The 13,618-nt window shown below is 41.4% G+C and overlaps 1 protein-coding gene across 1 annotated transcript in view; it reads right to left on the bottom strand.

The window, feature by feature from the left end:
* Positions 1–2,559: 2,559 nt before the first annotated feature.
* The window catches only part of LOC122772252 (insulin-like growth factor 1 receptor), a 37,086-nt gene continuing 26,027 nt past the window's right edge, over positions 2,560–13,618 (bottom strand). The window contains exons 7-21 of the mRNA XM_044030118.1: positions 13,431–13,557; positions 12,861–13,096; positions 12,197–12,364; positions 11,526–11,733; positions 9,930–10,240; positions 9,708–9,841; positions 9,060–9,219; positions 8,827–8,926; positions 8,162–8,232; positions 7,831–8,060; positions 7,495–7,602; positions 6,495–6,657; positions 5,700–5,829; positions 5,423–5,557; positions 2,560–4,344 (exon numbers count right to left, since the gene is read on the bottom strand). Coding sequence (XP_043886053.1) covers positions 3,816–4,344; positions 5,423–5,557; positions 5,700–5,829; positions 6,495–6,657; positions 7,495–7,602; positions 7,831–8,060; positions 8,162–8,232; positions 8,827–8,926; positions 9,060–9,219; positions 9,708–9,841; positions 9,930–10,240; positions 11,526–11,733; positions 12,197–12,364; positions 12,861–13,096; positions 13,431–13,557 — 2,810 coding nt within the window. The 3' untranslated portion in view covers positions 2,560–3,815. The remainder of the gene's footprint in view (positions 4,345–5,422; positions 5,558–5,699; positions 5,830–6,494; positions 6,658–7,494; positions 7,603–7,830; positions 8,061–8,161; positions 8,233–8,826; positions 8,927–9,059; positions 9,220–9,707; positions 9,842–9,929; positions 10,241–11,525; positions 11,734–12,196; positions 12,365–12,860; positions 13,097–13,430; positions 13,558–13,618) is intronic.

Below are 13,618 nucleotides of genomic sequence, written 5' to 3' on the forward strand. Positions count from 1 at the left end.
ACAGGTCAAACACATCTCGTACGACAGACATTTGTCTCACTGGTACCACACTCATTAAAAACAAGAAACAGACTGCTCTCTGGAAGGATTTAAGCCCATTCGAGTGTGTGACAATGCAGACTAATGTCTTAGTCATCCATTTTTTTGTGAAATGCAAACAGACAATGCCCCCCCCAGCAGAAATCCCATAATAGTTTTGTATGTGAAGTTTTGTTCTCAAACGACACCATTTCCCAATCCAAACAAAATGGTAGCTGGAAAATAATATAATAAATCTTTATATTTAATTTGTGTGACAAAAAAAAAAATAGAATTACAGGTTTAGTACGAGTTATTTATCGCTATATTTATGTCACATTATATTATTTCAGATTGCCATACAAAATAAAGTGTTGTCCATATCTCACTTCACAGCTACCTGGGATAGGAACATCTTTCATGAAGATGGTTAAAAGAGGATTTGAATGTTCTGGAAAAAAACAGAACAGAATAGAATAATTTTACCATCTGGGGTTTTTCGGGGGTGTCCTTCGAGAAAAAAACAAAACAGAAACAGAACAGAAGATGGATGCATGCGGTAATGAAATGGCAATGCATGGGAGAAACAAACTGGGGATAGACTTCAAGATGAAGGTCTGAACACGGAGCAGGGTGAAGAGGAGAGGGAGGCCGTGGAGAAAGGAAAGGGTAAGCGGTCAGGAGCTTCTTAATAACGCGGAGAAACGTGCGGCAACAACTCGTCCGACAGCAGAGTATCCGAGAAAACCCAAAATCCTCATCGCGGTGAAATCTTTCTCATATCATCAGCAGCTGCTGTTGTTATCTGTTCAGGGCCTGAATAACAGCACGGACCGCACGGACAGAATGGTTTGGTTTGTGGTTTGAATTTGACCATATATCGTTACAGACAGAGATGCTTTTCTGTACATGTGAATAGATTGAAGAAGCAAAAACAAGACAAAATGAAAGAAAAACTGAGGTAGATGAATGGTTGAGGGAGTATTAAGAAAATGTTCCCCTAAAAAAAGCACAAGAACGCGAAAGTATCAGAAGGAAAAAACAAACTTGTGGGGAATTTGTACAGTGATTTACACTTCACATGAAAAGTAACACAAGAAATAACCAAGAAACATCTGGGCTGGGAATCCAAATAAAGTTTGAGCCTTTATAACCTGTTCCATGTGGTCCTTCCTCTCTGATTATACAGTTACAGTTGGTACCGTGCAAAGGTGTCCTTTTGAAGGTGGATTCAGTTTTGTAGGAAAATAAACAGATGCAGGAGGAGGAGGAGGAGCTCATCAGCATTTGTTCATGGTATCTCGTGTCAAATTCTATTTTTCTGAAAGCGTTGTAAAAAATATTCTCAGTGCCGCGAGACAATTCCACTTATTTCTCAAACCAACTTAAATTTCAGCGATCTATAACAAAGCGGTGAAAAAAAGATATATACGGGATTTTTTTTTCCAGCAGCACCCTTGATTCAAGAGACATTGATTTAAGTGAAATTATCCAAACACTTGCCTTCAGAAAAATACTTTTGTTCACACCATTAAATAAGTTCTATTTTACTTTGTATCCTGAAACCAGTGACGCTACACAGCACCAATATATGGAGACGCGAAACTGACAAAAATCAAACTAAAATGCTACCAGATTCGTTAAACTCAGCTCATTAGTAAAAGGAAAATACAGTGGAGAGTTGAATACATTTCTAAAATGTTTTATTTATTGTACTCCTCTACTTTCACTTGCTCATTTTATTTTTAATGACTTTAGTTTTCCCTTTTTTGTCTTGTCAACACAAATTCAATCAATTATGGTATCCTGTTTTCTCGGCGCTCACATGACGAGACTACTATATCATTCAAATGCTTCAAATAGCATTAGCTCGCAAACTCTGCCAACAGGTGTGTTGACTAAAATGTGCAAGCTTTTTTAACAATTATGAGTGAAAAACAGGCAGCACTTGAAATGAACAAAAAGTAAAGCTTTTGTTGTTTTTTTAAAAACCCAGAGAGGTTAAATTGAATTTGTGAAATTTGAAACACAGCAAAGGAAAACAATACAAAAGTTTATCTTTTATAAACCAACCAGCTGTTGCTCAACTGATCTGATAACATTTGACTGCATTTTGTCACTATTGAGTCTCCATATGATAAGTGCAAGCCCATATTTAAATGATATTAGGACTGCTCTTGTCTAATTACTCGAGCAGGAAAGATGCAATAACAGCATTGGAGGGACAAAGAATCAAACAAACACCAGACAGCGTGTCTCTAGGTGTGACAGCAACGAAAAAAAAGAAAGAAAGAAGGATTTAACTTTTCTCTTAGACCTGAGATTTAGGTGGGACTCAGCAGTTGATGTTTGACCTCTGAGTATGATGATGGGTAGAGCTGGTCCAGTCCAAACCTTTAGAGGACCGAGGTCTTAACGTGTCCTGGGAGAACACTGATGGTCACTGGCACTACTTCCTGTCCTCTAGTCAGACAGAAGGGGACGTAACCATTGCAGCGCTTTTGAAAACACAAGGTGAATTGTCAAACACAGAAATGAAACTAGGTCAGATATATATTTATGGAAAAAAAACAGATTGTAGTGGAAACGTTCATAGATCCAACCTGAAGGAGTTCTCTTTTTATATATATAGATATTAACTATATTACAACCACAAGAGAAATAAAGAATAGCAGCCTCTTTCTGTACACAATAAATGTCTCCAACCATATAAAAGTTAAAAAAGTGACACAAATTACTGGTGTGTACATAAATGCTCTGCCCATGTAGAGATGGTGTTAATGTAACGTTGACTAACTAGTCCAAAAAAACTTGGTATGTAGCAAGGATGCCTCGGAGCATTGAGCACAACCCAACCGAGACATAAATCTAGAGTTGTTCCCCCCCCCCATTTTTATACATTTCCCTTTGCAGTCTTCATCTTTTTTTTCCTTATTTTTTTGCTTCTTTGCTGATTGGATTTGGCAGTTAAACTGTAAATAAACAGCACTGTGACAAGATGTGGCTCGATCTCAGACACGCTGATCTAACCAAGGTCTACGATATCAATCTGATAGAATACAGGAGCTGTACAATATTTAATAGCAACACAGGAGTGATGCGGAACTGTAGAGGGACGTCAGAACCGTGTGAAAACAGATCAAATTTTGGCAACAAGTTTGGCAGATTTGACCTCTCTCCCTCAGGTTGTTCATTTTAAGCAGACTGGTTGTTGACCTGGCATTACGTGGACCAGCCTGCAGAGCAACAAGACGACTGAGGGAGACACTGACCTCTTTTTCATTTGATATGCTTCACCATAATGCCCGCCCAAAAGCCATCAAAATGCCAGTCATTTATAAAGGCCTTTTCCCATTTGGAAATACATATAAAAAAGTAGCAAACAACAATTTATAAAATAAGTTCAGCTATTAACAGAGAGAGAGAGAGAGAGAGGGAGAGAGAGAGAGAGAGAGAGAGAGATATACTGAGATTTCTCCCAATTCTTTTTTTTATATCACTTTTTCCTTTCCTTCACTCAGCAGCAAGGGCAGTGTCATACCTGACAGCCAGCTGGTAGAAACCAAAAGTTAAATAATATGAAAAAAAAGTGTGTGGAGTTACAGCAGAGCATGAAATAACCATTTCTTTCTCCGCCTTCCCGTGAGTCTTTGCTCCTCACCGACTAGCCACACCCAGCTGGTAGACGGTAGTATTTAATCTAAAAAAAAACAAAGAGAGATATGCCCCACTGTGACATCGGCCTCTGTTGAGCAGCAGGAGGCAGGGTTTGCAGTCTGGTGGGTGTCTCTGTCCTATCAGCAGGCAGACGACTGCGGGAGGGGCATGGCACGTTCATTTTTGCGCCCTCCGTTCATGTGTGCATACGGCGGCAGTTCTTCCAAAGACGGACGCATTGCAACGCCCGCACTTGTCCCAAGCCCCGATCCCGCTGCAAGACTTGGACCCGACAACCCGTTGGCCGCCTGTTGGGTGGACGCTTGCTTGTCCATGGCAGCAGCCGCCGACGTACAGGGAAAGGAAGGGGAGGCGGGGCTTAGTGAGGGGGCAGGTGGAACCTCTGAACTCGGTGAGGGTGGGGTCTGTTGGGGGGTTGGGGGTGGCTGTGGCTGTGTGGAAGTAGGGGGGTCCAGGGGAACGTCGTCCATGTTGTCCATTTTCTCCAAGTGGACCTGTGAATTTTCGGCTGGCTTGTGATCAGCGCTGTAGAAGAAACTAACCTCTTTGAAAGACGGTTCAAGTTCGTCCTTTATGCTGCTGATGATCTCCACGAAAGAGGGACGCATCTTAGGATTGTACTGCCAGCACATTCGCATCAGCTCGAACCTACACACAAACCACACAAAGGTCAGGTCAGTCAGTCAGTGTGACAAAGGAGTTCTGCTGTAGGTGATACAGTGGTCATTATGGACCTCAGTGCTCCACGTGGTTCCTGACCTATGGTGAATGTAACAAAGATGTTTCCAGATAAGAAAGGACTGGTTCACTATGTACAGCTAAGGACTAAGACGGGTTACCTGGAAAGAACTGTCACTAAACTCTGCCCGCTATTAGACTTAATACCATATATTGATATACATGTACAGTATCTGTAGCAGTCCACCATCACCCACAATGGCCACATACTGTTATAAGATTATTCAAAGGGTACTCAAAGTACTTCAAAGTACTGAAAAGGGACACAAAATATTTGACAACAGTGTATATAAACTGCACCATTTGTTTATCTTGTCACTCATCACACAGACAGACGGACTTGGGATAACACAGTGACTTCAACTTAACAATGTGTCACAGAGTGACATACGGTGGCACTGTAATGCCGCTGTAACTGCCGACTTTAGGTCCATTTGTATCGTGTAATCAACCTGGAGCTCGGCTGGCAAAGGGGTTGTGACGCCAATGTGAGGCACTGGAGCTACATGTATATCGCAGCTGTCACAAAGTGCTTGGGAATTATAAATTAATAAAGCAGACCACCTTATAAACAGAATCATTTGATATTAACTTGATTGCACACACATAAACAGCACCCTCCCTCTCACCAGTTACAAATAAAGATTCTGAAAATAAGCCGCCATCATCATTCTCACAGCAAAAACCCCTTGTGGCTTCACATTTGTTCTCCTCATGACTCCACGAACGTCAGTGTTTTGTGGTCGGTGGCCAAATTCATTTTCCACATTCACTACTCCTTTGATGAGGGTTCATTCTCAGCCCTTTTTCAGATTAAGTGCAAACACATCGCAGAAGACAAAAGAGCCTACAGTGACAAACAGGCCGTGAGCTGTGGATTGGATCACTAGAATTATTTCAATAGCTGTAGAAGGGATTGACTGTTTAACCAATAAAGCAGCAAAAGGTGCTAATTTGCAGATTAGTGTGTGTGTGTGGGGTCTCTTACAGCATGTCAGGACAGTTCTGAGGTTTGTCCAGCAGCCCACCCTCCATGACAAAGCGCAGAACCTGCTCATTGGACAGACCCTGGTAGGGCTGCTCTGACAGAGTGGCAATCTCCCACAGTACAACCCCGAACGACCTATGGAGAGGAAACGAGAGTGGGGGTAAACAAGTGTGTCTTTCATTACCACAATTATCATCAACATTTTCTGAAAGCAGTAAATACAGACAATTGAGTCCTCATGTCCGTTTGTGTGTTTGTTTGCAGGTTTGCTGCTTACCAAACATCAGAGTTAGTGGTGAAGACTCCATCTTTCAGAGACTCTGGTGACATCCAGCGCACAGGGAGCAAACCCTTACCACCTTTGCGGTAGTAATCCGTCTCATAGATATCTCTGGTCATGCCGAAATCTACGAATACACACACACACACAAAGAGAAATCAAGCACTGACAATGTCATCTTCTGTTGTTAGCTGCAGGAGAATGAATACACGTCACCCCTCATCCAAGAGGCTTCTTCAGTTCTGACTATCTGGTGGAAAAGGCTGAAAAACCTGTGTAGTGGCTTGTTAAGTTGAACAATGCAGATCGCTCAGCAGATCGCTAGTTTCAGGTTGTTGGTTTTCACCTGAATCGAGATGTGAAAGAGGGTCACCGAGACAGAGTCTGATATTGAGTGAGCAAAGTGACGTGGCCTCAGACTGTATGCTCTGGCTGTCCAAAACAGTTAAAATTGTCTTATGACATATCTGTACATCGATCTCTGCTGTCCTTGGACATTGTGATCGAAAGACAACTCTCTTGTACCAATCTAATTCAGGATTATACATACATTTAAGTTTCGTCTACCTGTGTAGATTAAATTCATGTGATGGTTTTTGTGCCTCAATCATGATAATTTAGTGAAAAGTCAGGTTCCACTGATGCTTGAACCTAGTAAGTGCATTCTATTTGGTGGAGCAGAACAAAACTACAATGCAACTCATAGATGTTTCATTTTGCATGGATAAGGGTTGCTCTGCCACTCCAATTTTGTAGGTGGCAGTGACCTCTGACCTCCCTGTGGTGATTTACCTCCTATTTTAACAGCAAAGTCCTCAGCCACCATGCAGTTCCTGGCTGCTAGATCTCTGTGGACAAACTTGTTGGCGTTGAGGTACGCCATGCCATCAGCGATCTGTCCTGCCATCTGAAGCATCTTCTTCAGCGGAGGGAGAGACAGGCTCGACCACTGTTGCTGGAGACAGACAGACAGGACAGAAGTGTAAGTAACTCCGAGAAACACAAGGTCTTGATGATTATTATGATATTAACCATTTGTGTTATATATTAGAGTTGAGAATGCTGAGTAAGAATTTCAGAAATCTGAGCTGAGGGAAAATTTCAGACTCTTCTCACAGTTGGTACACATTTTTTTATTTTTAACTATTATCGTCCACACTCATGATCACCTACTAAATTTTCCAGACTATTATAACACAGAGAGACAGAAACACACACCACAAGATGACTCAGTATTCCCATCTGCATTTTCTGGGGAAATGCACATGTTCTAGTTGGAATTGGAGTCTCTTTTTATAAATAATAATGTATTTTAATAAATTTTAATAAATACAAGCTTTCTGATTTTTCAGCTTCTTAAATGTTAATATTCTCTGGATTCTTTGCTCCATATCGCAAATAAATCCTTAAAACTGAACGATTTTATAAGAAAATAAAAGACAAGACATTCAAGAACATCATAATTTCAAGCTTTGGTAAACTCTGATTGACATGTTTCAACATTTTAGGGAACAAACAAGTACTCAACCGAGAAAATAATCGACAGATTAAACGATTATGAAAACAATACATTTTCATTTAACCAGTCACAAAGCAAAGCTTTAACATCAGGAGAGAAATAAAGTCAAGAGGTTCAATTTTCATTAACTCACTATAATAAAATGCTGTGCAACACCATCCCTATTATAAACCATTACCCGCAAAAGGGAGGCTGATCAACACCATTTGTTTCTACACATTTTTGATGACTTGGTTGGAAAAAAACAAATGCAGATATTAACTCAGACAATACCTCTTTAGGTCGGAGGGAGCGTAGGTAACTCTTCAGGTCGCCTCGCGTCATCAGCTCCATGATGACCAAGGTGGGCTGGCCCTGAGAAACCACTCCCAGGAGACGGACCTGCAATAAATGCAGCACATCGCCATGAGATAAGAAGAATGAACGCACAACCTTGTCTCCGAGAACAGAATCTGACCATGGTTTTACTTTCCATAATTCTGATGTGACTTCAAAACATATTCTGGTAATCATAACCATTGAAAAGTCTAATTTGACTAAAAACTGAAAGGAACATCCAGTGAACAAGTAATTAAGACAGAATTTGTGCATTTGTCTGTGTTTACGTACCACATGGTGACAGTTAAACTCTTTCATGACGGACGCTTCGTTGAGAAACTCTATCCTCTCCCTCATGCTGGCCGACTCGTTGACAGTCTTGATGGCGACCCTCGTCTCCGGCTCGTCCTTGACCACGCCCTTTGCCAGGCCCTCGTACACCATGCCGAACGAGCCCTGGCCAAGCTCGCGGCTGAGGGAGATCTTCTCCCGCGCCACCTCCCATTCATCTGGTACATACACTGCACAGAATGAAAATATCCATAGGTCAAATGAGGTCTTTATATCGAGAAAAAACTTTGTTCAATTCAGTTCCTGACAACACAAAAACTATTTCACCCACTTTCTGCAGCACTGAAGTACTCAGGGTTGACAGAGGCATACAGGACTCCATTCCCAAGACGGTCACTGTTCCTGCTCCAAAACAAAAGAAAAAGCGTTCACAAACACACACACACCCTTATACTACACACCTTTATGTACAAATGCATGCACACACAAACATTGCCCCCACAGTTTCCAAAGAACTGACAAAATACAACATTGAACCACGTCACTTTCAAAGCATATAGGGATTACAACAATTAGACTGAGCAATTACTGACTCAAGATTAAAACATTTGCAGAGATTATTCCTGAACAGATCATTACAGCCACCTACAGTAATTCGCCAGTTTGTATTACTTGTTTTATTTCACATGGATATGATTTTTATTCATTTATTGACATTTTGGAAATTGTATGACTGTGTTTTCACGTGTTTTGCCTGATGTGTTTTCCTGAGGTCTTTGTTTATGGTCAGTATCAAAGAAAATTGAGTGTCCCCTCATTTGATGTTTAAATTATTCTTACATAAATAAATAATTAAAAATCCTCTATAAGTCTCTAGATATCTGTTGTGCTGGTTTGATTTAGCTAAGCTTGGTGACTCAGGTTAAGTAAACTAATATTTATACCCGTATTATATTTTTCTCATACACAATCCCTACAATTCACAGAATCACAAACCTTTTCTTGTTGAAGACCACCAGCATTGTGATGAAAAGGCAGATGAAGAGGATGATGGCGACAGGAACAAAGATCATAGCATAGAGGGCGTTTTCATATCCTGTTGGGTCAAAACATTTTTGGATTACTGCGATTGTTATAATTAGCATCTTTTATTTATTATTAGAAACCCCCCAAAAAAATGTGAACAGACAGAGAGGAGTGACGATGATGAGTGAGAATGTGAGTCTTACGTTCAGCCACATAAAGATCCACAGTCTGTGTCCAGGAGCCATTGCCAGCCAGTGACGTGGCTCTCACTCTCACAGAGTAGTTTCCCGGGCTGAGGTTGGAAAGCCGAACACCACGCTGGGCTTGATACATCTGACCAGACACGCACTCGTGTTTTTCAGTCTGACACACGCACACAGACAAATAAGAGAAAGCTTATTATGGAAAAAGTTGCTGTGATCCAAAGATGAATCTTTACAGTGCTGTAAATATTCACTGTAATTACAGAGAAAAACCTAATCTACTTTATTACTCATAAATAATAAGATTCATCAATCGTCACTGGGCCAGATGATTGTATAATATGGCCTTACGTAACCAGTTGACACTTAAATAACAGATAGTTTTGGTCGATGACTATATTTCTAATGTTTCACTCTTATTTATTGACTGAGTGAATCTGTTCTGTGTCCAATCTTATTCAGCCCTCTTCCCTTACTTCTATGTTTGTTTGGACAAATGAAGATGTGTGCAAAGATGTGTCTGCGAAGTCATGTATGAAAAGGATATAGATTTTATTTGAAGTCAAAAAATATGTAAGTCAAATTTTACGTTCACTTTCCTCAATCCTTGTTAAATTCACTGGGTCCTCATTGATGACGTCATCTTACCTCAGTCGCTAGTTTAAACTTGATCTCGTACATAAGGATGAGTCCGTTGGGGTGAGTGGGTTCGGGCCAGCGCAGAAACACCCAGTCCTCATGGCCCTCCCAGGTCACCGGGCCCGGTATGTCGTCGGCCTTTTCTGTAGAACACAGGAAAATAGGTTACCAAAGAGACTAAACATTGAGCTCATATGTCGGAAAAGATTTGAGGTACACTTCTTTTCTAACCTGCAGGCTTGGTTCTGGAGAAGACGAACTCTGCCGCACTGCAACGTTGAACCTGTCCATTGCAGGCGTGAATGTCAATGCGGTAAACCGTGAATGGCTGCAGGCCAGAGATCTGCAACTCGCGCTCTGTCACAGATTTCTCCTTGAACTTGTACTCCCTGTCTGCTGGCTCTACGTAAGCGGTGGTGCTGCTGTTGTTACCAGTGCCTTGGAGAGGAGGCACAGTGGTGCTGTTGGTGTGCAGACGGTTGTGGCGGGAGTGAGTGGCGTTGGCGATGGCAAAGACATCTCTACGGCGGCGATCTGGTGGCCTGGAAGTGAGACAAAGTGAATGGCAGGGTTCACTAAAAACATCAAACTTAGAGCTATTCATTGTACTCCCCAAACGTCGACAATGACTTAAGTACTTTAATCGTTTAATCCACTGAAATCAAGTAAACAGTAAATGAAAATTTAACATTACAAAAAGACGCAAGGCAAGCCGAGAGTTTTCTGCAGAGCGGTAGATGATGACAAAGACGTATCATTTGTTCATTAGTCTTTTAGTCTTTCATGTAGATGCCAGAGTTATCGGAAAACTTTTCTCATTCAGCTTCCAGCCTGTGAGTGACCTGCTTTCGTTGTCATGTGGCAGTAATTTCCCAAGATGGGATGAAACGTGGTAGGCAATAAATGAAAAGAACAGCCGAATTGTTCTGAACTTTCACAAGCAACATTCAGCGTAAGCCAACATGTGACATACCACAGCCACTGCTACAACATTTGACCAGAGTGCAACAGAAACTTACCAAGCTGCTCCTCAGGCATATGCGTTCAATTTCATGACATTTGTTTTAAGGGAAGAGGAGTTTTTGTATAACCTCACAAAAAAAAAGGTTTTGTCATGTGGACAATTTCTTTCATCTAGAGCCAAATATGAAGCATTTCCATCTTTTCCAAAAATATTTTACTTTCAGAGTGACTGAAAAAATAAATGACTCCTACATAAATCATGTTTTCTATCTCCAATAGTTTCTCACAGTTCTATCAAATTCAAAAAACAATCACATCACCAATTCACAAAGTGACACACATGTTCAATCACACACACTGCAGAGGCTAAGGGGGGGAAATGAAACGCAATGTGGTGACCACTATTTTCTCAGTGGAACTGAGAACATCTGCATCTGCAAAACAGGCAACAGGAAACTAAATAACATCAACTGGTCTGAACCCTGTGTGTGTGTGTGCATGTAAATTTGATGCAGGTGTCTGATTGTACAATGAAGCACAACGATTCCTACAGCGGCAAAAAGACCTAGAGATAAATTGGACCCACTCCCTCCTCCTCTTTTTTTTTTAAAAAACACATGCTTTATTGTACAACAACCCAAAATAAATAAATAAATAAAAGGCTCATCTGAGCTCTGTTTATAGCTTGTGCTAATTCTGTTTTTTCACGGGTAGCTTTGACCAAAACACTGCAGATCAGGGAGAGCAGGTGCTTCAGCTGCTTTTCTAGTGACTCTGCTATTGCAGCTCTAAGGATGAACAGTATCGTGGTCAGTGCATACCTACACAGTATGAACAATAAGCTGATGACAATTTGTAGCTTACCGCGGTGTAAAGATTGAGTTGTGCAGGAAATTTTCAAAGACTTTTCGGTAGGAGGCATCAGCAGCTTCTGCCTCCAGATCCTCCACTGACTTGGGGCAGGGGCAACATGGACCTTTATCTGCCCCCTCAGTATCTGGCTTCATGGGCTTGGTGTCATCTTCCTGATCTCCCACACCGATAGCAGCAATCCTTATGGGAATCTTCAGCTCTACAGGGGAGAGGAGGATGGGTTTCATTATCAGTACAAGATTAACAACTGGCAGTAAAGTTGTGTTTAAGAGTGTGTGTGCGCTCTTGTATTTGTTACTCTTGAGGGCCTTTTCAGGCACAAATAGTGAGCTTGTTGAGACCAGTTCTCATTGAGAACACTGGTTCCTAATGCCTCTTTTTCAGAGAAACTGGTTAAGTTTCGGCCTAAGTAATGAGAGTATTTTTTACATTTTTATTTACTATTAGTTTTCCTCAGATCTGATGACTACTTAATTAGAAGTGCATCTATTACCACAAGGTGGCAACAGCAGCATTTGTTTGTTGGTAAAGTGCACATGCGTTAGCAGAAGTGATTACATTTACTGGGATCCTTGAAAACATCTCTAACCTGTTCCTCTTAGCTCTGTTCCCGTAAGGAGATATGGCACAGCCATAATGTATGTGTGTGTGTGTGTGTTTACCTTTGGAGCAGTAGTTGTGCTGGTACAGCTCTCTGTCTTCAGCTTGTTGCTGCCATCTGACCAGGTAGTATGTCTGGTTTCCATTTGGTGAGACAGGGGGAGACCAACGCACTACCAGCTGCGTTGAGGAGTTAGAATATGCTCGCACATCCTGAGGCATGGAGGGCGCTGAGAGAGAAAGAGAGAGAATAGTCTGAACTCAGTATCATCACATATGGCCCTTTGATAAACCTGATTATTTCCAACAGCCTCTATGAAACCCCTCTCCTTCAGGGTGGGTTGCAGATTCTACCCGTGCAGATGTCACATCTGACATCACAGAACTGCTGGGTCTTTCCACTGCAGCTGGATTTGTTTAAAGCCGTCTTGCATTTCATTTAATTGTATTACAGTTTTAGTAAATACATTTTGTCCATCTCTTTGAATTCCAGCTGTGTTTAGTCAAAGGTCTTCTCAGCTACATCCCCTTACAGTGCACCAGGATCAAAACCAGAAATGTTACTTAATTCCAGTGCCACATAGAACGTAAACAGAATATTACCTGTCAGACAGTATGTTAATAATGCAGTTTAACAAGTGAAATCTCATGTTCATTAAAGGCTCATATAGTTCGGTTCTCAGCCTACAAACTGCATCTTTTGTCTTGTGAGATTATAATGTTTACCCGAGGGGCTAGTCCGGATGTAGACCACCTTGCTCTTGGCACTTGGCATATGTTTGTCTTCCACCATCAGTGTGATAGCTTTGACGAAGATGGCGTACTGCGTCCAGGGCTTCAGGGCGGACAGCAAAACTCCGGGGTCAGAGTCCTTGTCTGGTCTCAGCTCCACGTCCACCATGTTCCAGCTGTTGGAGCCACAGCCATCCTGCCCCTCGAACTCTGTGATGTTCTGGTATGGCCTGGAAGGAGAACAAACAGTTCATAATCTATTAATAAGAATGACGTCATGTTAATTACAAACCTTTTGGCCATTTGTGTTATTTGCAGTTATTCAATCCATCCATTCATCATTTAAAACGGATGTAAACAACCCCTTTACAGTGTTAGATCTATTTCCAGCCACATCATTTTATTTGAGGTTTGACGAGACGAGAGGCCATTTAATTATTAAATTGTCTCCTGCAACAGTTGGATGGCTCCAAAGAATTTGTGTGGATAGAAACTGGTAATAGTCTTTTTTATCTATTGTTAAGTATAGTAAAGGAATGGTTGGGGCTACGGTGAAATACTTACGCCTCCTTGTAGTAAACAATAAAACTGATGAGGTCTCTGTAGTCAGGCGGCCGGTACCGTTGCCAGGTCAGTTTGATCCTTGTGTTGCTGGTGCTGTTGGACTTAAACCTAAGGATAGTACTTTCACCTGGCAGGAAAGCAGAGCAGAGTGAACATCAAAGTACTTAACTATGTTTCTATTAAAATGT

Source organism: Solea senegalensis, linkage group LG7 (assembly GCF_019176455.1).
Source record: "Solea senegalensis isolate Sse05_10M linkage group LG7, IFAPA_SoseM_1, whole genome shotgun sequence".
In the NCBI taxonomy this organism is placed as follows: domain Eukaryota; kingdom Metazoa; phylum Chordata; class Actinopteri; order Pleuronectiformes; family Soleidae; genus Solea; species Solea senegalensis.